The 25280-nt window shown below is 41.2% G+C and overlaps 1 protein-coding gene across 1 annotated transcript; it reads right to left on the bottom strand.

The window, feature by feature from the left end:
- Positions 1–8928: 8928 nt before the first annotated feature.
- Positions 8929–23916, bottom strand: PROK2 (prokineticin 2). The gene is made up of 3 exons (XM_053599947.1): positions 23663–23916; positions 20175–20300; positions 8929–9506 (listed from the first exon to the last, which is right to left on the bottom strand). The coding sequence occupies exons 1-3, from the start codon at positions 23756–23758 to the stop codon at positions 9402–9404; spliced, it is 327 nt and encodes a 108-aa protein (XP_053455922.1). The 5' UTR covers positions 23759–23916; the 3' UTR covers positions 8929–9401.
- Between the last annotated feature and the right edge of the window lie 1364 nt (positions 23917–25280).

Below are 25280 nucleotides of genomic sequence, written 5' to 3'. Positions count from 1 at the left end.
ATTAAGTTGTTAACTTCCTCTCTTTCCGTTCTCTTGAGGAAGGCTTGCAGTGCTATAAATTTCCCTCTTAGAACTGCCTTTGCAGTGTCCCAGAGGTTCTGATAGTTCGTGTCTTCATTGTTGTTTTGTTCCAAAAAATTGGTGATTTCTTTCTTAATCTCATCTCTGACCCAGCTATCATTCAGCATAAGGTTATTTAACTTCCATGTTTTTGTATGAGTATGCAGATTCCTGATGTTACTCAGCTCTAGTTTTATTCCATGGTGGTCCGAGAAGATGCATGGAATAATTTCTATTCCTTTAAATTTACTGAGGTTAGACTTGTGACCTAAGATGTGATCAATTTTGGAGTAAGTTCCGTGGGCTGATGAGAAGTAGGTGTATTCAGTTTTGTTGGGATGAAATGTTCTGTAGATGTCTGCTAAATCCAAATGTTGGATGGTTAGGTTTAAATCTAAGATTTCTTTGCTCAGCTTCTTGTTGGAGGATCAATCCAATACTGCCAAAGGAGTGTTGAATTCTCTGACTATTATGGAGCTGGAGGAAATCAAGTTGCTCATGTCTGTTAGATTTTCTCTTATAAATTGAGGTGCATTCTGGTTGGGTGCATAGATATTAATAATTGAGATCTCATCATATTGAGTATTACCCTTAACAAATATGAAGTGACCATTCTTGTCCTTCCTTACTTTTGTTGGTTTAAAGCCTATTGTATCTGCAAATAAAATTGCAACACCTGCTTTTTTCTGATTACCATTTGCCTGAAATATGGAAGACCATCCTTTCACCCTGAATCTGTCTTTGTCTTTTAAGTTAAGATGTGACTCTTGTATGCAACAAATATCTGGCCTGAGTTTTTGTATCCAGTCAGCTAACCTATGCCTCTTTAGAGGACAGTTGAAGCCGTTCACATTAATGGAAAATATCGATACGTCTGGTGAAGTTTTGGGTATCGAGTTTTTCAAAAGTCCAGTGGGCATTTTTAATCCTTTTGCCAGTGTGGAAATTGGAGTTTGATCCGAAGTTTCAGAGTGAGTTTACTTTTGTGGTATAGGATTGGATTGGTCATTATGGAGGATAGGTCTGAGAATATCCTGAAGAGCTGGTTTGGTTATGGCAAATTTCTTCAACATATGAATGTCATTAAAGTATTTAATTTCTCCATCATAAATGAAACTCAGTTTAGCTGGATACAAGATCCGGGGTTGAAAGTTATTTTTCTTTAGGAGATTAAAAGTCAGTGACCACCCTCTTCTGGCTTGAAAAGTTTCAGCAGAGAGATCTGCAGTCATTCTAATATTCTTGCCTTTGAAGGTAATGGTTTTCTTTCTCCTGGCAGCTTTGAGGATTTTCTCCTTCATATTAACTTTAGTGAAGTTAATTATGATATGCCTTGGGGATGTTTTATTGGGGTTGAGTCGTGCTGGGGTTCTGAAGCTGTCCGCTATCTGAATTTCAGAATCTCTAGGCATGTCTGGAAAATTCTCTTTCATAATTTCATGCAGAAGGGCCTCTGTGCCCAGCGAGGCCACTTCATCTGTTTCTGGAACTCCTATGATTCGGATATTTGTCTTCTTCGAATTATCCCAGAGCTTTCAGACAGAATGATCCATTTTTGCTCTCCATTTCTCTTCCTCTTTGAGTGTTTGGGAGTGTTCAAAGGCTTTATCTTCAATGTCAGAAATCCTTTCTTCTGCTTGCTCCATTCTGTTGCTGAGGGATTCTACTGTATTTTTCATATCTTTGAGGGCTGCAAATTCTTGCTTCAGTGTGTCTAAGTCTTTGGTGGTTTTGTCTTTAAATTCGTTAAATTCTTGAGACAACTTTTGAATTTCTCCTCGAATTCCTAATTCCACTTTGTTAATCTTGTCTGCAATGCAAATTCTGAATTCTATTTCTGACATCTGAGCCAGTTGTTTATGAATAGGATCTTCAATTACATCTGCCATATCTTTCCTTGGGGGAGTCGATCTATTCTGGTTATTCATGTTACCAGAGTTTTTCCACTGATTCCGCCCCATATTTGTTTTACTGCCTTTGATTTTTTCCCCTGGGGCTTTGTCGAGGGCCCGTACAGTGTTCTGGCCTGAGAAACTGGGGCCCTGTCTGGTGTGGTGGGGCTAAGTGGTTCTGTCTTGTTTTCAGCTGGTTTCTGTTCCACCCTAGTGAAACAAATACGCTAGATTGAAGTCTCAGCTGTGGAGAAATATCAGCAATTATGTCACCCCACCCCCCACCGGCAAACAATTGGAAAAGAAAAATCAAACCTTCCTACCACCGTGCGCCCAGGGCACCACCTGATTTGTCCTCAGGGGATTGGTTCAGTTCAAAAATGTCCAAATCAATTGTCTCAGTCTGCACCTGTCTTGGGTGAGAGATTTTAAGAGATCTCTGGGAACTGGATCACAGGGGTTTGGTGACTACTCTGGTGTGGCTTGCTCCAGTGCTGCATGGAGTCAGGAGGAGCCACCCAGCCAATAGATCAGTCTGGGAAGGTTGCTGCCTCCTTCCCCACCTTGCACCACTGTCACACCCAGTCACTGATAGTCCTGCATTTGGCTGACCCAGTTGCCTGTAGTGAATCGGTACTCCAGGAGTTTGCACCTGCCTGAATCAAAAGGAAGTCTGCCAGGCCGCTGCGCTCTGCCTCTCTCTAGCAGGAGGAGGTGAGGCCTGACAACCTCGGGTGCTTGATGAAGGTTGGGGGGTTTTCACTTAGTTCCAGTCTCGCCCCCTGATTAATGTTACTGACAGAACAGAACAGAACAACTCTGCAGTTCCCCTGCAGAAGAGAAGCTGAATTGAGTTCCAAATCAGCTTGTCTTTGCTCTTGTATTGTCTATAGGCTGACGATCCCCTGAGGGCCAGGTGCGTCTTAGGTTTAGTTAAGCAGACCTCTGGGTCAGCCCCGCCCTGGGAGTTCCCCCAGTTTGCAAGTTGGAGTTGCCTCAGGCAAATCCTATACTCAGAGTCTCTGGTTGCCCAGGGAGACGGGGGTGTGGCTTCAGAATATTCGTAGTGAGCCGTATTGCTAGCAAAAGAGGGCCGCTGTTTTATGGCTCAGGCAACTGCTGCTCCGGTGTAGCTCCCTTCAGGCCAACTGTCCTCTCTCCGTTCCCATACCCCAGCATCTGAACCGACCAGCTGCAGCCTAGCACTGTCTACACCCCTCAAGCAATTGTCCAAGAGTCTGGACCCCTGGGGGACAGGCCTCCAGACTTTGGAGGGAGAGCAGAGGGGAGCACGGGGAGCGCTGGGAGCCTAGGGTTGTGGGCAGAGAACACACACAGCTTTACAGAGTTTTATGCCTGGCCGTATTGTCACCAAAAGACGGCTGTCACACTGTGCCTCAGGGAACTGCCACTCTGGTGCGGTCCCCTCTCTGCCAACCGGGACTGGCCTCCAGACCTCAGTGTGAGTGAAGGGGAGCGCTGGGAGCTCAGAATTCCAGGTAGAGACTATATACAGTTTATACAGTTTTATGCCTGGCAGAAGGACGCCGTGGCACCCTAGTAGGGGAGGTAGGTCCAGTTTTTAGAGGGTCTCTCACGTGGAGTGTAGTGGGAGGACCTTTGAACTCTGCCCGGTTGTTTGTGGGGCACTCTGAGCCGTTCTCATGCGGGAGGGGACTCCCGTCTGCTTGGTGATGGATTTTGTATCTTTTGTTTGTATTCTTGTGGTCGCAGCTCACCTCAGCGGGGTTGACGTGCATTCTTCAACCTTCTTTCTTAGTGCAGCTCAAATGCACCAGGTTACTTGCTGAATTTTTGTCCTTTAAGTCTCCTACTGGACGGGAGCCTCTGTGGAAAGCTGGCTTCAGTCAGCCTTCTTGTCTCCTCCCTGGTGTGATCAATTTTGGAGGATGTTCCATGGGCTGTTGCTCCAGAAGAGCTGAGCTAAACCTCCTTCCCATCCACCATCATGCTCCACCTCTTCCCCACAGACAGCTTTTAAACTGCATCGGCCACTTGCTGGTTGAAGAAAAGCTGCTTCACTCACTCAAAGTTGTATTTAGCATGTCTCCCCGAGGACTGAGACGCTTTCCAGCAGCAGAACTGAGGCAGCTGTTTCCAGGACTGAAGATCAGGCCCCCTTCATCTCCCTCAATTTTGTCTTTAGGGAAACTGAACTTGTGAAACTTGTCAATAATTTTTCAACTGTTGAACCTAACAAAGTACAATTTTCCCCAATTTTGCTTCTAAAGCTTTTGAGTTTCTGCATTAAAATGTTTTTCATATATCATATCACATTTTATTCAAGATAAGGTAAATTTAGATTTAAGCAATGTGGAAATGTGCTTAGAGGTACACTCTTCAGATGGTAAATCATTTATCTGTGATTAAATGCATTTTATCTGAGCCTTAAAATTTAAAGAGTGACTAAACATCCCTTCCTTGAAACATAGTAAACTCTAGAGTAAACAGGTAACTGGTATTTCTTTGACTGAATATATAAACTGTATCAAATATTTACTTCTCTAGTACTTTGGATACAATATTTTTTTTAGGATATTGATTTTGCAAAGTCCCATGGGGGGGTAATTTTTAAAATATTGTCTTTTCAATTTTTGATACTGCCATAAAATTTTGTTAAACAATGTCAGACACCAAAAAACTTTATCCCATCTGCAATCCCCAGAGGATGTTTGGCAATGTCTAGCAACATTTTTGGTTGTCACAATGAGAGAGTGTTACTGGTATGTAATTAACACTGTGCTACATAGATGTATCTGTCTGTTAAATAAAAGATGCTGCTAAATAGCCCACAATGCACGGGGCGCCCTCCACAACAAAAAATTATATGGCCCAGAAAGTCACTAGTGTCAAGGTTGAGAAACCCTGGACTAACATGGGACAGTGCCTGCAACCATGCACCACAGTTGTCACTCCATGGGGCAGGCTGTTATTTTGCCAGGCTGCCACAATTGCATGAGTGGGTCAGGCTCCATGACAAGGGGATCTCCTGGTGGGCATGTGATATAATCACCCTGTGCATTTGGTTGCCAGTAATCACGTTATCATGTTGCCCACATTTTCCCCATTATCTTGCTTTTAATCTTTTGTCACATTATATAATGAAATGCTTTATTGAAATGATTACTAGTCTGATTTATTCAACTACAATATTGTGCAACCTTGAACATTTTAAAGCATTATGATGATCTATGGATCCAATAAAATAGAATGAAACCTTAAGACTGTACAGGGAAGGGGCTGGGAGCACGGAGTACCTGCTGGGGAGGTCAAAAGCAAGGTCACCTGGAGGATGCACTTGAGGATGCAAAAGCTCTTAAAACCAGGGGAGCTGTGGAGCCAGCGAGGCTGGAGCAGGCCTGCTTCCTGCCCTACTTCCAGGAAACAGTGGATGACTTCTTCAAATGGGCTATGTAACAGTCAGAAATTCTCAACTGGGACACTTCTGTTTCCCTCTAGAATGAAAGGAAATGGAATCATTTCTGCTGCAGACCATGGAAACTTTTTAGGGTAGCAAGAAAAGACAAAGATGCATAGTCATCTTCTCACTTCTAATTCAACTAGAAATATGCTCCTCAAATAGTGTCACAGTGTAGCAGTAACGTTTCCATAGAAGTATAGTCCTTCATGTGGTCTCAGTGGCTCTCAATCATGGATGAACCTCAGAATTAATCAGGGAGCTTAAAAATAAATCCCAACACCTGAATACCTGGGCCTTGTTCCAGACAAATCAAATCAGAACCTCTGATGGGTAATGAAGAAAAATGGAACAGCATAATAATTGTACCTCTAATTTTAGGTGTACTCTGAAAGTACTCTGAAATATGTATATGCCATACATATACATACACACATATACACATACACATACCTGCCGTATGGATCTTTATTCCCCCACCTATCTATCTCTATAGATACATAATATATACATGAAGTTTATTTGAAGATCATATTGTTAAAAACTGTCATCTTTAGAATCCATTGAAAATTTCTGGAGATCTACCCTACAATGTGGTGGCTATAGTTAATACTATGTACTTGAAAATCACTAAGAGAGTTTTAAGCATCCTTACTACAAAAAATTTTAAGTATGTGAGAAATATGTATGTTAATCAGCTCAACTTAGCCATTCCACAAGGTATACATCCTTCAGAACATCATGTTATATACTATAAATATACACAACTTTTGTCAGTTAAAAATTGAGAATACTGAAAGAAATACAGTTCTCTTTAATGCAGAAGGGAGCACTGAGAATTAACAGCAATGCAAAGGCAAAGATCACACAAAAGGTGCTCAAGGAATTTCGCAGTGACTCTCATTGAATACCAAAAAGGTTCTCTTTTTAAAATTAAAACGGCCCCCAACTTTAATTTTCTAAAAAGTGATCTAGAAAGAGTGGGAAGAGATTTCCGATATTAAAACCAACGAGGAGAATTGGCGGCTGGCTTTGTAAGGCTTTAACAGAAGAAGAACTGTGTTGAGAAGGGTGAATGAAGGTCCTCAGTGAGGCAGGAAGGTTTGCAAGGAAGTAGTTTGGGCATAAATTTTTCTATGGTAAAACGAAAAATAATGTTGCTTTTGATAAAGGATAAACAAAGTCAGAAATGACACTTTTCATGGAACTCAATGTTTGCAAAGAAGTCCAACAGTCCACTTTAGTGGGGTGGGCCATGATCTTTTGGCATAAGATCTACTTCTACCTTAGAATGCACAGAATTCATTCATCATACTGTCACTCATCAACGTACACTATTGACTTATTTTTTCTTGTGTAAATTACCACCTTGCTTTCACCTTGCAAAAATTTTGGTCTATGAAGTCTCAACATTTGTGTGAGACCATTCTAGGAGCTGGAAGAAACAGCAGCTGTGGCCTTTATAGTGCAAGACTTTGTATGCTTTGCACAAAATGGCTTTAAGTAATCTCCAAAAAGCATGATTACAAGTTTTTTGAAACATTTATTTAAAAGGTGTTAATCTTGGCAATAAGTTAAAAAGTAATCACCAAATAGAACTATATACTAAAATACAAACAAGAGAAAAGGTAGCAAACAACTAAGTTCGCTTTTTTTTTTGGATAGCAGCCAGCCAAATGGGTACAGTTCTTAATTACACAAACTTCCTATTTGTTTTCTTGGCTGTGTGCATGTAGTCCACCTTTTTAGGTAGCAATTTTTAAAAAACTTGTTTGGTATATATAAAAGCAAAATTGTATAAAAATTGGTTATGTTTTTTAACATTGGTGAAAATGAATGATTGACCTAATTAAGTTTTTACCACGTATGGAAAAGAATGTCTTGAATGTCATACAAAAACAAATTTAGGGCAGCACCTGTAGCTTGGTGGGTAGGGTGCTGGCCACATACACTGAAGCTGGCAGTTCGAATCCAATCTGGGCCAGCTAAAACAACAATGACAACTGCAACAACAACAAAAAATAGCTGGGCATTGTGGCAGGCGCCTGTAGTCCCAGCTACTTGGGAAGCTGAGGCAAGAGAATTGCTTAAGCCCAAGAGTTTGAGGTTGCTGTGACCTGTGAGCCATGGCACCCTACCCAGGGTGACACCTTGAGACTCTGTCTCAAAAACAAACAAACAAACAAATTTAGCAAAATCTCCTAGTGTCTGCTTCTTTACTCATAATTCCACTTGTTGAAGTCTAATTTTTTTTCAACAAACTCATTGAGGTCTGTTTCAGCTAAACTGACCCAAAAACAATAACTCTAACCAAGTACAGTAATTAGTACAGCAAAATCTCATACATTTTTGGGACATGTTAGCTCAAGAGGTAAAATTACACACAGTGTGCAATTATAAACCCTGTCTGGGTAAATAAGTACAAAATGGACTATTATTTTTAAATGGTTGGTGGGTTGGCATCAACAAGTTTAGTCAGTTAAACACATTTCTTAAGTTGTTTATTTGTGATATTGAATCCATTTACAACAATCGGTAGGTTTTTCAAGGCCAATCTACATTGGCGTCACTGTAGGGCTAGCACCTAACAGGCTAGCACCCTGCTTTCTCACGGAGGGTACACACTCCCTCACCATTTGCTGACTCAATACAGTGAAATCTCACAAGTTCATCCCTGATTACAGTCAGTTTCATATGTCATGATTTCCCGTCATGCTCTGGGGGGAATTGTTTACTTCTGGTACAACCTTAAAATCCATGCAAACAGAACTTTCCTGTATGTGAAATGAAAATGCACATATTGTTAGGGCTGTTTTACCAACTTTGCAATCTTTATCCATGTTAGGATGTGGCCTATGTACAAATCTGCTTGTAATAAAAAAATGACAACAAGCGTGACAAAAATAAGGATATAATATTAAAATAAATCAAATGATATACAGTACTGTCATTATTCTGATACAGAATTTTTACACAGCAATACTGATACAAGTACAAACGGCAGGATGTCAGACATTCCATTATATTATCGTTGACCTTTCGGTTACAGATAAAGTATAAATTACAATTTAATACTGATTTAAAAATGGTTAACTAGTGGTATGCCAGATTAAAATCAATACTTCCTCTTCAAGTGACACTTCCTAGAACATCTCCAAATAGGAGGGGTTTTTTTGTTTTTTTGAAAAACAAACTTTATAAAAAGAAAAAAGGAATAAATATTGTATTGGGAAAAAAGTCTTTTATTTAGAGCCCTCCACCCCAATCTAGAAATCTGGACTCAGTTAATCTGGCTTTCCATTCCTTATGTCCTCACACCAAAGGGCAGAGCAGGAGTCCACTGGGTGGACGAGTTTAGGAAAGTCCCAGAAGTACACCCAGTCTCCACCCCTGGAGAGGAACCTGGCATACCTAGTTCAACTCTCCACCCTGTTCACTGTCTAAGGATCAGGTGAAAAGCTGGATTCTTGTCAGTGATTCTGCCAGCAACCCTCGGCTTTTAAATGCCAGAGAGGAGAGAAGGGAAATGGAAAGAATAAAGTGAGAGCTTTGTAAGTCTTCGAGGAATATTAGGGAAGAGACCAAATGTGTGTGGATGTGTCTTAGAGCACGGGTAGGGGTGGGGTTGGGAGGGGGAGAAAAAATATTTCTGTAACAAAATATCAAATTCTTATGTTCCTCATTTTTGTGAAAATGGGTAAGTTGTTAACATAAAAAAAGCCAAACCAAACCAAAACGCAAACAGGGAAATGAGAACCAGTTCCATAATGGCTTATACTTTATATTTCTATCCAAAATTAAAATTCCCTTTCAGGAAAGAAAAAAAAAAAAGGAAAACAACAAACCAACCATCATTTTAAAATCAAAGATAAAAAGGTTACTTAGAAAGTTGAGAAAGCAAGAGCATTTCTTTCTGGCATATTATTAAATATTTGTTTGGCACAATCACAAGTGAGATTTTACAGACATCAATATGGCTATTCACATTTAAAGTTTCTACCCTAACGTCATTACTTTCGGGCTAAACAAATATATCGGTTAAATGAAGTCCGTAAACAGGCCAAGCCTGGCAGGCATGGACATGTGTGATGCATTCTCCGCCCGAAAAACGGAACCTAAATAAAAAAGAAAACCGAGTCAGAGCAGGAAATGTTTGAAAACTGAACCAAACCATTCTTGACATACATCTTTGAGTAACAATAACTAAAGTTTATTGAGAGTTAACGACCCATTAGACAATACACTCAGCACTTTTTGTACATTACCCTTTCCCAACCTTACAGTCTCCTTGGAGAGGTGGCAAATACTTCGCACTCGTTTCACAGATGAGAGGAGGCACAGAGAGAAGCAAAGTGCCCAAGGTCACGGATCTAAAGCTTGAGGTCTGGCTCGCTGCTGGACCAGAGGGACCACATTTTTAGTCATTGAGCTATTCTACCTTTTACATTTTCTCATTTTATTTCTTTTTATAGTGTTTTGCTATTGAAGCTCCTTAAAAACATGGTCTCACAGGCACAAACACATCTATGTAATGAGCAAATATCAACTCGCAATCAATAAGCAATGTACAACAATTCATACATTTGCACAGATGTCAGGAGTCAAAATGCTGGGAAAAAATTAAAAAAGGAGCAGTGGGGAATTAGGGACGGAGGCAAGCTCAATTTGCATAGATGGAACAAACCAGACCCTGGCCTATGTAGACTCAGCAGCGAAAGGTCTGCTTCATTCTCAGAGGCACGCTAAGAACCCACCCCACGTCGCCAGGAAGCTGGGCTGAGGAGGGTTGACCAGCCGCTAGCGTGGTGGCTCTCTGTGCCAGCCGTAGGAGGAGTACACAAAAAACAAAGAAAGCAAAAAATTGTTTTCCGTCCCCTGGGAATGGTGCCTTCTTGAGAATCTGCCTGTCTTCCCAGCTATGCAGAGCAAGTTTAACCCCTCATATGTACTATAGCCAGTGAAATGGGATGGTAAAGGACCATGGTGCAGGCTCCTGTGGGACCGGCTAGCTGCTATAGACTCATGCCTCAGAGATCCTTCTATGGTTTATACATGGCAGAAAATACTTTCTTCCTGCTTCCAAACTCACATGCTTTATTTGACAGCATTCTAGTGCATTTCCTATTTGACTGTACCGATAGAAGCCACCCCACACCAACGACCTATCCTTATGAGAAAATCAGAGGGTCCTCTTCCAGATGCCCTCAGATAGATTTCACTAGGTATATATTTTTAAAAGCCTGTGTGTAGACAGTGGCAGAACCATTCTAACGCTATTTTTAGGGTGGAACTGGTAAGACACACCCAATTCTACAACAGTCCAACAACGTAAAGACCAATTATCCCAGGTGTATCTTTCGGTGGTATCATGCTCACATTCTTCTTACCTCCTTTTTCCTTTTTCTTCTCTTCCTCTTTCTTCTTTCCTGCCTTCCCTTTCCAAATTGGTTCTGGAAGGGCCAGGGAAATGACCGAGATCAATAAGGACAAAAGGAAGAAGGAGAAGCAACAGGAGGGCAGGGTATGTATGTGATGAACAGGCAGCGCCAGGGACAGCCGAGCCACCCCCTCCTCTGGCCCTCGACACGTTGTCACTTCCTGGGTCCTGATGGCAGTGTCTATGCACAGGCCTGTTGGCCATTAGCTTAACGTAGACCTGTGCTCAGAATGGTTCTGTCACTGTGTGAGTTGGAGGAGAACACTAAGGGCTGGCTCCTCTGCTGCCACCAAGAACACATCAGAGGAGATGGGTGCTGCCAGAAGGGCTCAGACAATTGTAACTGGATAGCATCAAAAGTCATGATCAACGACCTTTATAATCCATGCTGACCCAGAGGTTTGGAGAGGTTCCTTTCACCAGGCCTAAAACCACTTGCACAGGCTAGTGGGCTCTCACCCAGGGTGACCCTGCCCCTGGGGGGCATTTGGCAGTGTCTGGAGACAGTTTCTGTTTGTCAAACTGGGGCAGGAGGTGTCTAGTCCCATGTAACGGGTTGAGGCTGAGCATGTTGCTAAACACCCCACAATGTAAAGGACAGCCCCTCATAACAAAGAATTATCCAGCTCAAAATGCCAGTAGTGCTAAGGTTAAGAAAAACAGTCACAGGCACCAATTACCCCCCCAAAATGACGCTAAAATAAATAATATGTGCCTATAATAAACATGTCAAACTGCTATAAATGGAAACCACCAAGTATGTTTCTTCCATTCACTCATTCAATAGATTATCTGTCAAGTGCCACCTATTTCCACTGCAATGAACAAAACAGGAAAGGCCCCTCATCATCACAGATCTTACACGTCAGCAGTGAAAGACAGATAGATACCCAGTGAGACAGTGCCAGCTGCACACGAGCGCCTCACAGTGCCTGGGGTTTTGTGCTTTATGCATCACGACACTGTGATCACTCTCTGGCTTGTCACCCGGGGCTGCTGGCACCCTGAAAACAGCAAGAGAGAAAAAGAACCCAGAGTGATGCCATGAATTGGGCCTCCGAGGGTATCACGTGTGGATGTCACCCCAACTCTGCCTGCCAGATTGTCCATCCTGTTTCAAGACAAGCTGAGTGGCTTCTTCTTCTTCTTTTTTTTAAGGTTTATTTATTTGTTTATTTTTTAGAGACAGAGCCTCACTTTATCACCCACGGTAGAGTGCTGTAGCGTCACAGCTCACAGCAACCTCCAACTCCTGGGCTTAGGCAATTCTCCTGCCTCAGCCTCCCAAGTAGCTGGGACTACAGGTGCCTGCCACCTGCCACAACGCCTGGCTATTTTCTTTTGTTGTGATTTGGTTGGGGCCGGGTTTGAACCTGCCACCCTCGGTATATGGCACCCTACCCTGAGTGCCTTCTTCTTACAGAGAAGTGATGCATCCAAGTGAGGTCACTCAGCTAGAAAGAATTAGTGTTGGTGGTCAAACTGGCCCTGATTTCTTCTAGATTTTGCTTCTTCTTAAAAACCACGATGCCCAGACTCCAGGCTCTTTGAAGGGGCCTGTATCTATTCTATTAATGAGAACATGGCTCATAGGCTGTTATAACACATAGAAGATGCTCAGAAAGATATTAGGTAAATGCCTACCACCACCTGCCTGCACTCCTCACTCTTGCATAGACCACAAGTCCCTGAAGGCCAGTGGAGGACCGGATGAACATCACAGGTCCTGCAGCCTCCTCACCACCCTATACATGCCTGGCACTGAAGGGTGCCCAGTGTGATTCATACCATCGAACTCAGAGATGGATTACAGATGGATCTACCATGAAGCCAAAGAAGCCAAAGGCCCTCACTTGCACAGGCCCCTCTAGGACCTAGGAGGGGCCTGGCAATGTGTTGCCAAGGTTAGATACTTTTGTGAAACTTTTCGAAGATCTCCTTGTATTCCTTTTCTTATCAAAGGCACCAAGATGGTATAGGCACCAATCTAGATCTGCCTCGACCAACTTTACATGATGATCAGACTGCACTGCAGGCCCCTAATACCTGGATTTCCTTTTTCTCATTCAAACTCAGTTGATTTCTCCCTCCCTCCCTAGAGACTGTAAATGCCCCAAGCTCTATGAGAATATCCCTTTCTCCCCTGTGAGCACCTAATGAGAACTGCAATTTCTGATACTATACACTCAGTATATGCTTGCCAATTCCTTGACTAGCCCACTGACTCCTAAGGAAGTGCTCACAGAAGATGCAGACTGGAACCATTTAGTCCAAACTTCAATCAACCAAATACCACTCAATCCAAAGTCTCTAATAGCCTAGAATTCCAAACAGCAAATTCTAGATGTTACCAAGGCAGAATATCCAGCACTTTTGAAAAAGCATAGCTCTTATTCACTTGTAGTCGCTTTTAAAAATAAAATAGCTCTTATAAAAGGGCTATGTGCAGGACAGTTATAATGATGGAAATGTTTTGTATCTTGTCTGCATTGATGTGGGCATGCTGGCTGTAGTATTGTACAATAGTTTTGCAAGATGTTATCATTGAGAAAAACTCGGTAAAGGACATACAGTGCTAAAGTTGAGAAAACTTGCATTAGACTAAAGCATGTTTATGCTTTGTGAGTGTCTTTGCTGATTTGAACCTGTAACCACAGCTATGGTGCTATCCCAAGAAATCAAGGTAGATAGTGGCCCCTGACATTGTGATAGGAGAGATGAGGGAATTAGCATACTTTGCTTTCTTTTATCCTTCTTTTACTAATTTTTTTAGTTATACCAGTCATATTTTACTATTTAAGAAATTCTTTTGGTCAATGGGCAAGAGACATGAATAGAACCTTCTCTAAAGAAGACGGACGAATGGCTAACAAACATATGAAAAATGATCATCATCCCTAATTATTAGAGAAATGCAAATTAAAACTATCCTGAGATACTATCTAACCTCAGTAAGAATAGCCTATATCACAAAATCTCAAAACTGCAGATGCTGGCGTGAATGTGGAGAGAAGGGAGCACTTTTACACTGCTGGTGGGACTGCAAACTAGTACAACCTTTTTGGAGGGAAGTATGGCGAACCCTCAAAGAACTCAAGCTAGACCTCCCATTTGATCCTGCAATCCCATTACTGGGCATCTACCCAGAAGGAAAAAACCCTTTTATCATAAGGATACTTGCACTAGACTGTTTACTGCAGCTTAATTTACAATCACCAAAATGTGGAAACAGCCTAAATGCCCAACAACCCAGGAATGGATTAACAAGCTGTTGTAAATGTACACCATGGAATACTATTCAGCCATTAAAAAAAATGGAGACTTTACATCTTTTGTATTAACTTGGATGGAAATGGAAGATATTATTCTTAGTAAAGCATCACAAGAATGGAGAAGCATGAATCCTATGTACTCAATTTTGAAATGAGGACAATTAATGACAATTAATGACACAGTGGGGGTGGGGGAAGGGGAGAGCAGAGAGAGAAAGAAGGAGGGAGGGGTGGGGAAAGGAAGAGCAGAGAGAGGGAAGGAGGGAGGAAGGTGGGGTCTTGGTGTGTGTCACACCTTTTGGGGCCAAGACACCATTGTAAGAGGGACTTTACCTAACAAATGCAATCAGTGCAACCTGGTTTCTTGTACCCTCAATGAATCCCCAACAATTTAAAAAAAAAGAAAAAAAATTCTTTTGGTTGTTTTTCTGAAACAGAATCTCACTCTGTCACCCTGGTAGAGTGCCATGACATCATAGCTCACATCAAGCTCAAACTCTTGGGCTCAAGAGATCTTCCTACCTCAACTTCCCAAGTAGCTGGGATTATAGGCTCCCACCACAATTCCTGTCCTATTTTTAGTAGAGATGGAGTCTCACTCTTGCTCAGGCTGGTCTCAAAACCTTGAGCTCAGGTGATCTATCCACCTACCTCGGCCTCTCAAAGTGCCAGAACTGCAGGTGTGAGCCACTGCACCTGACCAAGAAATATTTTTAATTAAAAAATTAACTTTTTAACATTTAAAACTTTTATGTTAAAATTCTAATAATTTTATAATCTGAAATAATGATTATAGTAGAGCCTCCATAGTTGACCACTTCCCTACCCTGACTACCTCCTTAAGGTGCCCTAATTTTCACAGATGGAGCATGCACCACATGTACGTATTAGTACAGCTGGCCTAGTTCCTTATGTTGACTAGTTTGTCACAGTCCCTTGGTGGTAAACTTACAGGGCCTCTGCTGTATTTTTAAAATGTTTTATCATAGGTTTGTTGTAAAATCTCAGAACCACCGATAATCTTCAATTTTTATTAACCAAACCAGACCCAGGTTTTCTGTAAGAGAGCAGGTCTGTTGCCCAGGCTGGAGTACAGTGGCACAATCATAGCTTATTACAGTCTTTAACTCTTGGGCTTAAATTATCCTCCTGCTTCAACCTCCTTAGCAGCTGGGACTACAGGTGCACACCACTATGCCCACCTAATTTTTTTATTTTTTTGTAGAAGTAGGGTCTCACTGAGTTGCCTAGGCTGGTCTCAAACTCCTGGCTTCAAATGCCCTTGCCTTGGCTTCCCAAAGTGCTAAAATTATAAGCATGAGCCACCATGCCCGGCTGTGACCCAGGCTTTATTTAAAGTTTTTTCCTTCAGATAAGGAAAATGTATTGGTCAAGTTATCAAGTTAAAAAAAGAAAAAAGAAAACCGGTATTAAAATTATTTATATAAAAAGTACAGCAAAATTTAAAAACAAGATTTTTTTGGAAGAAACACAGTTGTTTAAATGGAAAACATTTAGAGTTGGGCATGGTGGCATATACTTATAATCCTAGCACTTTGGGAGGCTGCCGCAAGAGAACTGCTTGAGACTAGCAGTTTGAGACTGGCCTGGACAACACAGTAAAACCCCATCTCTAAAAAAAATAGAAAAATTAGCTGGGCATGGTGGCGTGTGCCTATTGTTCCAGCTACTTAGAAGGCTGAGGCAGGAGGATCGCTTGAGTTCAGCAGTTAAAGGTTGCAGTGAGCTATGATGATGATGCTGCACTCTGCACTCCAGCATGGGCAACAGATGGAGACCACGCCTTCAGAAAAAAACAAAACATACAAAAAAACATGAAAAGAAAGAAGGTTCACAAAATAATAGGCAACAAACATTAAAGTATTAATCGCACGAGGATAAGCTTCCAAAGCCAAACATTAATCGAAATGAGATGCAAATTGGTAATCTTATAATACTTAAACTTTAAGAAGTATCAGTAGATATTAAAATATTGGCTTTTTTTTTTTTTTTGGAATTCTTTTTTTTTTTATTGTTGGGGATTCATTGAGGGTACAATAAGCCAGGTTACACTGATTGCATTTGTTAGGTAAAGTCCCTCTTGCCAAATATTGGCCTTTTTAAGCAGAAAGTTTTTCCTATAGACATGATTCAGTAAGTCATTCTTCATTAAGTGTTAAAAATTAATTATTAAAAATGAATATCTGTTAAAACTATTATTTGCTTTAAAATGTGTTCAGAAAATGTACATCCTATTCTCGCTAGCTGAGCTTATATATTTCATTATATTAAAAAATTATCAAATATAAAGTTAAAAATGACACAATTATACAACAACAGCCCACCAGTGACTATAAATTCTCCAACTTAATCGAGGCATCTGAAATAAAACACTAAATCAAACTCACTACCACTTCCTATCTGTAGTTCTCAGTTTCCTTCAACAGTGACTGTTTATTTTACCCACATAAACAGATTTTGGTGGCTAATAATGACTAAGCCAAAACAAAATGGAAAAAGAATTTTCTCCATAATGTCTGTATTTTTACCATCTACTAATGAGCTATTAAAACTTAAAAGCAGAACTGAATACTGCCCATAATGTTCACAAGAATATATTTGTGAAAGGTTTTTTCTTGAGTTGTTTTGAAGAGAATATATAGTAGCTGAGAGGTATTCCAGAAGAAACTAAATGTTTTCCAGGATACATTAATTTCATCTGAAACAAGTAACAACTCTGGGATCTACTCTTAAAATAGGTTATCAAATAATCTTTGAAAACGTTATTTTATGACAGAAAAGCAGCCAATATGAAAAGTTACAAAATCAAGTTCCAGAAATATATTTCAAGTGGACGTCTAAATGGAAGAAAGCTAAAATTTGACATAAAACCTTATAAAAAAGATACTTCTACTATTTTATAACTTAATTTTACATTGAAAACCATAATCGATTATTTAAAGACCTCATTATTAGACCCATGATAAAAATAAAATCATGGAGACATATCTGTATTTATGAGAGAAGATTGAGTTTACTTACATTTAGAATCGATGTTGCATTAAACCTGAACTTCAAATTATCTAGGAACTGAGGAAATGGAATTTGGTTCCCTTTTAAACATCTCAAATTTAGAAAACCCATTAAAATTATTGTATGACACAAATTCCCAATGTGAACTCTTATTACTCACTCAGTGACCAGTTTGTCTCTGTTACCTACTTGAAACAGTTTTGGTTAATTGGACTAAAAAAAATGGGGAGGGGGTCAAATTAAGCACAATGACTGCTTTCATGAAGGTAGAAAAGGGTAGTGATTAAGAGCACACAGACAATGGGGTATGAGAAGGAAGGGAAATTCAATGTCTCCTCTCTTAAGGCCTGTGCTGCTTCAACTAGCACTGCTTCAATGACAAAACAAACCTACCTCATAGGCTTGTTATAAGTATTAAATAAGAAATATATGCACGACATTTAAATGCAGAATGCCATTTAACAAGTGACAACTATCACTAACACAAAAGTAGTCCCCCGGAATGTGTCACTTTTCCTTTGCTGTTTTAGCAAACAGGCTACATGATTGATTCTAGGGTATGTGGAGTCATATTAACACAGTATACAAATAACATCATTCTTAAAGGACAAGGTTAGAAGTAAACTTTTCAGAGACAATGACTTAAATGTACAAAGGATGACTCACAATTCAATAAGGCGATAATAAATCTGAGATCAATGACAAAGGTGGCTGAGCCAGTGCCATTTCCTCCTGGAAGTTTGGCACTGAGACACATGACTAACAGTTTAAGACCTTTTTTGTCTTAAAATGTCGACGAATAAATGGTGCATATCATGTTTTAAAATGACAGTACAAGACTTGGGGTGGTGACTCACACCTGTAATCCCAGCACTTTGGAAGACCGAAGCACTTTGTGTGAGGCCAGGAGTTTGAGACCAGCTTGGGCAACATAGTAAGACCCTGTCTCTACAAAAAAATAATAATTTAAAAAATGATCTGGACATATAGGTGCATGTCTGTAATCTCAGCTATTTGGGAGGCTGAGGTAGGAGGTTCACTTGAGCCCGGGAGTTTCAGGTTGCAGTGAGCTGTGATGCTGCAATAGAGGCTCTATCTCAAAAAATAAAATAAAACAAAATAAGATAAAACAAAACAAAAGAAAATAAAAATATAGTATAGTCTTGCGTGGTAAAACAATGGGGAAGAATGGTTTAAACATAACAGGAAGTATTTCACAAGGTAACCACAGGAAAGCCAGAAGCAAATTCAGTCTTTAGAGAGGCCCAAACAACTGGACCCCATATTATAGCTCACAGAGCTAACCCTAAGCCAACAGGCTATAATTTATTTTATTATGTTCACTCCGAGAAGGTCAAAATATTGACTGTTATCTGGGACTGTGGAATATAGGAAAGCTGTTTGGCTCTATTACAGTTTTAAACCTAAAATCACATGGGAAAGAATAAGGTAGAAAATAGAATTCAGAGTGCTTTGAAAATTTTCAACCCACTTTAAAATGAGAGTATATAACGTATAGAACCTGCCTCTGACAACCGGGGCTAGGACTTGTCTCTCTTTTTTTTTTTTGTAGAGACAGAGTCTCACTGTACCGCCCTCGGGTAGAGTGCCGTGGCGTCACACGGCTCACAGCAACCTCTAATTCTAGGGCTTAAGTGATTCTCTTGCCTCAGCCTCCTGAGCAGCTGGGACTACAGGTGCCCACCACAATGCCCGGCTATTTTTTTGTTGCAGTTTGGCTGGGGCTGGGTTTGAACCCGCCACCCTCGGCATATGGGGCCAGCACCCTACTCACTGAGCCACAGGCGCCGCAATGCCTCTGGACTACACCTTACTCACGGGTGAAATGAAAAGGTGGGGCTAGAGGAAGACAATGCATTCCCAGGGGATTTTGTGAGCCTCTCCTGTGTTTCAAAAGTTTTTAGTCTGGGCAGCGCCTGTGGCATAAAGGAGTAGGGCACCGGCCCCATATGTTGGAGGTGGCGGGTTCAAACCCAGCCCTGGCCAAAAACCGCAAAAAAAATAAATAAATAAAATAAATAAAAAAATAAAACTTTTCAGTCTGATAGATGCATTGGTGGGACAGTGATCGGCATAGCTGCCTTCCAAAAGTTTTCAGTCTGAAGAGCAAAGACTCTCCAGCTCCACACACTTCTCTGCTCCCTTCTGTCTCCCATGCAGCCCCTTCCTGATGAAACATAAGCCTGCCTCATCCCTGTGACAGGTCAGTCTGCAACCCTTGGAAACACAACCTCCGAAGCCCTGTCCAATCCTGCCACCCTGTGACACCACTTATTGTCAATAACTTCTCAAAAGTGTTCTTCAGGTCATTGTGATATCGAGCTGCCAGGTAATAAAGCAAATTGGAAAATTAAATATCATTAATTTCTAAAATGTGAACCAGGTATTCTGTAGGGATAGAGTCAAAATAGAGAACTTTCAAATTAAGATACAAATGTGACTATGCTATAGATGATTTTCTGAAAAAACACAAAGGTAAAACAAAAGTGAAAAACAAAGCTAAAGCTTACGTAAATGTAATATCAAAAGTCTTTCCAAAAACTTCTATACTCTTGCGGTGTCTGTGGCTGAAAGGAGTAGGGCACCGGCTCCATATACCGGAGGCAGCAGGTTCAAACCCAGCCCCAGCCAAAAACTGCTAAAAAAAAAAACACCCAAAACAAAAACAGACTTCTATACTCTACTCTCTGCAAAAAGGGAGCATACTCAAACATAACACGTATTTTTGTCCTAAATAATTTTTAAGTGAATTTGTATGTTAGAAGAAATTATTTCCATAATGTTTCTAATGCTGTGAGAACAATGATATGAAAATTATCATTTGAATAAGGATTGTAAAGAATAGGATTCTTTGAAATGGAAGGGAAAAGAAGGCAGGGGGTAGTTTCTCCACTGTTTTTCTTCCAACTTTCAATTCCAAGCACATTACCCTGGCCTTCATGTCATATAGACCTTGCTTGGAGTTAAATTATTGCAGCATGAGAGAACCACCATGAATACAAATATATATATATACTAACTTTACGAGTCAGCGGATGGCAGCTGTCTCCCAGTTTGCCCATAGGTGTGCAAATTCTTATGCTCTTAACCCAGATACTAACAGCACAGCACATGCCTCCACCACACTGGGGGTCCTTGTCGCAGGCCTGCAATGTAATAAACAAACAGATAAATATAGATAGAGGGAAAGACTCAGGCTAAGGAAATCTAAAATTAGCAGTGAAAATGCTCTTCAAATATCCAAACACTATGACTTTAATAATCACATACATACAAAAAAAGAATTAGACTCTTCAATTGTTTGCACAAATCTACAATAAAATCTGATCAGATTTTTCCAGTTTTTCAAACAAAATAATAAATATCCCTTGGATTAGGAAAATCTCAAACAAAAGATTAAAAAAAATCAGCTCTTGTTTTCTAGTCCTTTGTGGTTGCATTGGCTTTGAACATAAAGAATATTTGTCTTATACATAGCTATTAGGAACTACATAAATCGAATCACAAGATTTTATGACTATTAGCTGCAGAATACACTGGACACAATTTTAAAAAGATATTTAAATGGTCTCTAAATCTGGCATGAAACACTCCAGACCCATAAAGGCACTGATGTAAGTTTTAGAAGTATTCATTTTCCCTTTCTAATATTTGCATTTTGGTTCATGAGACTTGATGTTTCTCACACCTCTGATTTGATTTTCACCATTTCCTTTCTTTTTCTTCTTTTCTTCTTCTTCTTCTTCTTCTTCTTTTTTTTTAATCAAAAAGAAATCTTACAGGTTGAGAATGGACGGATGAAGACTTTTGCCTTATGTTCCTCTTTTTTTCAGGTAACTAACCCACAAAAGGATATTATTGGCTTAGGATATAGAAATGTGGACATTACAAAATCAAGTGAACTTTCCTGTAAAATCTGTCAGATTGAGAAATGTGACAGATGCAATTATCAAAGTACCTGCTTCCAATATAAAATTTGTAAATGCATATAATCAAAGAATCAACTACGGAGGAATTTCTGCACTCTACTAAATGGAAATAAATAATAAGTCTAAATTTATTTGCACGCAAATAGGTCTGAAGAATTAATTACTCTTTCCTAGAACCAACAAAAAGTAGAATGCTTTAACAGTATGCATTGTTAACAGTATGCATAGTATGTTTTGCTAGTGATAAGGTAAAAACATCCCATAATATGTATGTAAAAAGCTAAAAAGTTTGTCATTTAGGCACAAATTTAAATGTACACTTATTAGAAACAATTAAAACAGTCTTTCATTTCTCAGTTTGGGAAACAGCCATAACTTTCAAAGCAGAAATATATGGCACATTTTTAATCATTATTTTTCATTAAAGATGACTGACTATCTTGCTTTAGAGTTTCATCTACTTCCTCCACTAGGTTTTGTTTTGTTTTGTTTTTGTAGTCTAGTTAAAATAAATATCTGGATAAAAATTATAATTTTTACTTTGGGGTTTGGGGATTTTATAGAATAATATCTAAACATTTCCATTTTCCAATTTCTACTGGTATGCCAGAAATCAAGTATATGATGTGGCCATTATATTCCATAAATGAGATCTCTAGTTTATGATCTTTTCTAATGGTTTTAACAAATCTATATGGATATATAAATCGATTTCAAAATATCTTCATATGTTACATATATAATGTGGAAGTTTTAGCCAGTATTTTATTTCAACAGATGATCAATACCCTGAATTCTAAGGCCCTACTAACTCTTTTAATAAGACATCAAAAATACAGCCAAAATCTTTTAAAATTCAATCACCTGGATTTTTAATATTGTATACACAATATATCTAGATACATTGCTAAGTTTTGCATTTGAATTCAGGTGGTTCTTGTCATGAGATGTAGCTATGTTTTATTACGTGTTGCTTTAGAGGACATTTTTAAATTCTCATTTTGTAACACTGAGTTAACACAACGAAAGTAGCACACATAACTATACATGTATAATAAACCCAGTCTAAACCTCTGTAACAGATAAACATAATGTGATAAAATTTCATTTTGTAACAAAAAGCTTCAGTTCTTGGAAAATTTACAAAGAATTGTATAGCTTTATGTATTTTTAATTAGACAGTTGTTTCCTAATAGCTTTCATCTTTAGCCCTTTGTAGAGCTATTCAAATAGTGTTGCCATGTGAATGGAACAAAAAGATACTTATATTGCAAAAGAATCTTGGGCTGAGAGGATTAGGAGAAATCTAAAATGAACCGGCAGGGGAAGAAGGGAAAAAATGCAATCATGTTTCAATTCTCTTGCACTAGAAAAACCTGTAAAAACTTTTTCCCCAACCACTCAGGACTAGCTACTGACAAAGCATGCAAGCAATTTTTAAAAATACTCTCTAATAAATACCATAAAGTTTATAATTAAATATCTATTGTACGTAACCAAATGCCGCCATAGCACAAGGACTTCCAAAATGCTATAAACCTATTAATTAGTATAAAGACAGTAGAGCTTTATTTGTTCAAGAGAATGACATTTCCTTTAAAGTTAAATTTAATTTCACTATGTATCATAATTTCAAATATAGGCATTTTATTTAAATCCTATACTGCAGACTTAGATATTTGAAGTAATAAAGTGTAAAATAATTCTGCACTATAAAAAAAGAGTAAAGTAGTTGAATGACTCGGAAATGGTAGTGGTTTTGCATTGTTGATGGAAACTACGCTAGATTTTTAAATTTTGTATTGTAAACTCATTCTTCATATCCACACAAAGAAACCTTTTGGGAGTAGGAGAGAAATGAACTAGCTCCTACTTACAAGAATGATGAACACGTCTTCTCTAAGTTTAAACACCATCTACATGGCAACCTACTTCATAATTATGCAGAGCACTGAAGGTGCTTTATTCGGCGATCAGAAATTAAAAACTTTTACAAGGAGAACCTCAGGAGGCTAAGGGGGGGAAAAGTCCCAACCAGAAGGAAGTGTCCAATTGCTTTTCAAAGCACACTTGGCCCCGACCAAGTTTTTCAAAGGGTTTCCGTAGGACTCCTGGGGAGCGGACTCCTTGAATGCAGGATTAAGCCCCGCAGGACGTGGAGGGTATTCGCCTTGCTCCAGTGCGTTTCTGGAAGGGGCCATCAAACGTCAAGGTTCGAGGCTGGCATGCCTCCAAAAGCACTAGAGAAGACTCTGAAACTTCCCTAAGTGTAACAGAAAAACAGAGTAAACAGGAGAAGCGAGGTTGTGGAGTGATGAGAAGAAAGTAAGCGAGAGAAGATGGTGATAAAGGTGGCGAGGTGACACTCTTGCCACTTTTTCTTCCAGGACGTCCCCAGTGTCTGCTGTTTGTGGAGCAGGGCACTTTCCCGAGTGCGCCAAAGGCGACCCAGGCAAGTGTCCTGGCCCAGGGCGACCCTACCGTGCCCCTTTCCGCCCCTTCCCTGTCCGGGTCCCCAGGCCTCCCGGGCGCATCCCGGGCGCGCATCCCCGGCGGACAGGTGCGCTCGGGCAGCTTACCCCCGTGATCACGGCGGCCTCGCCGGCGCGGGGCGCGAGCAGCAGCGGTGGCAGCAGCAGCAGCAGCAGGAGCGGGGCGCGGCGCGGGCTCCTCATGGCGCCCGCGGGACTGGGCGGCCGTTGGGGCCGGCTGGGGGCGCGGGGACCCGGAGCGCTCGCTGGAGCGCGGAGCAGCGGGCGGGCGGATGGGCGGCGCGGCAGCTCCCGCGAGCCTCGCGGCCGTTATAAAGGCGAGCCCCGCCGTGACTCACACCGCGCCCGCCCGGCGGCACGCGCGGGGGGCAGGGCGCGGGCTCACACCGCACGCCCCACGCGCACACGCGCGCCCGCCCCGGCCCGGCCGGCTCCGAGACGAGCACGTGCCGGCGCGCGGCTCCCTGCGCCCCGGCCTCGCGAGCCACGCGGGCAGCTTCCCCCGCGGGGCGCCCCTCTCGGTGCCATTCCCCCCGCGGTCGCCCGGCGCGGCCTCTCGCACGCGCCTGAATCGCTTTTGTGGTCTCAGAGACACTCATTTGCTGTCCTGGTTTCCAGAGCTTCACGTGCTCGGCGCCGAAAACTTCCTGATCATTTGCTCTACAGATGTTTAGGGGGCGCCTGCTACGTGCCCGGAGCCGCGGACAAATAGGGGGCGAGGGGGGCCATGCCAGGGCCCCTGCGTTGGTTGGTTGGTTCCGCAAGTGTATACCCAGCGCCCGCTCTGTGCCAGGTACTGCCATAGGCTCTGTTCTCATGGTCGAATAACTCAGCAGAAAAGACAGACATCAGATGTACACTGGGAACGTGGAAGGCAGGGGAAAAGAACAAAGGGACGGCAAAATCATCCCTAATCCGCACCCCTGACGACGTGCGCGTGCTGTCCTCCCAGCTGTGGGAGTCCTGTTTGTTTCTTTCCTTTCCAATGCCTTCTCTGTAAGCTCATGTCTGTTCCCGATCCTCTCCCTCTGATTTTCCTCACATGTATCTCCTCCCCTCGTCAGCAGCATCCCAGCTTCAGGCAGAGCAGCCCAGGACGAAGCCAGAGGGAAATGAGAACGCCAGCGTATGCCAGCCTGCGTCCCCTGAAGCTTACATGGACAGCTCGCTCTGTAACTTTCCAGCCCAGAGAAAATCACCATTCTGTCTTAGAGACGCAATAGAGTGCAGCTGTGATCTGTTCATTGATGTAAGCACGAATTGGGTGTCTCCTGGGTTCCAGGCACCCCACGAAAGGACAAGGGACAAATTTACCCTCCATCCCTCACCCTAGTGTGGTTCCAAGAATCTTAGCTTGTTTTCCTCTACAGAAGTGATTTCAAGAATACCTACATGTGGCCACATCAAACTTGCTTGCACTGATGTTTTGGGAAGCCCAAATTTCTTCCTGAATAGCCTGAACCTCTAGCTTCCTGGTTCTTTAAGAACCACAAGCTGTTGAAAAGCAGATGTGTCTTCCAGCCTCCTTAATAAATGCAGTAAGGAGAGCTGAGACCAAGTTACTCTCAGACTGTGGGGCTCCCCCATGCCAAAGCATTCAGACAAAATATGGGGGAGAAAGCCAGCCAATTATCTGAATGTTAAACAGCTGAATATTTGGAAACCCAAATCTTTGGCTAGTTTCTTAAACCCTTTTCACAAGTAT

This window comes from Nycticebus coucang, chromosome 8, assembly GCF_027406575.1.
Source record: "Nycticebus coucang isolate mNycCou1 chromosome 8, mNycCou1.pri, whole genome shotgun sequence".
In the NCBI taxonomy this organism is placed as follows: Eukaryota; Metazoa; Chordata; class Mammalia; order Primates; family Lorisidae; genus Nycticebus; species Nycticebus coucang.
The sequence above is the reverse complement of the archived record's forward strand: the minus strand, read 5'-3'. Positions and strand labels throughout refer to the sequence as shown.

Bases quoted from the DNA above. Each gene is read 5' to 3' on its own strand.
- PROK2 (XM_053599947.1), bottom strand. From the start codon at position 23,758: ATGAGGAGCCCGCGCCGCGCCCCGCTCCTGCTGCTGCTGCTGCTGCCA. The intron at 20,301-23,662 runs GTAAGCTGCCCG...ATTACATTGCAG, and splicing joins AGGCCGCCGTGATCACGGGG to GCCTGCGACAAGGACCCCCA. The intron at 9,507-20,174 runs GTTAGTATATAT...TTTTTTATTTAG, and splicing joins GCCATCCGCTGACTCGTAAA to GTTCCGTTTTTCGGGCGGAG.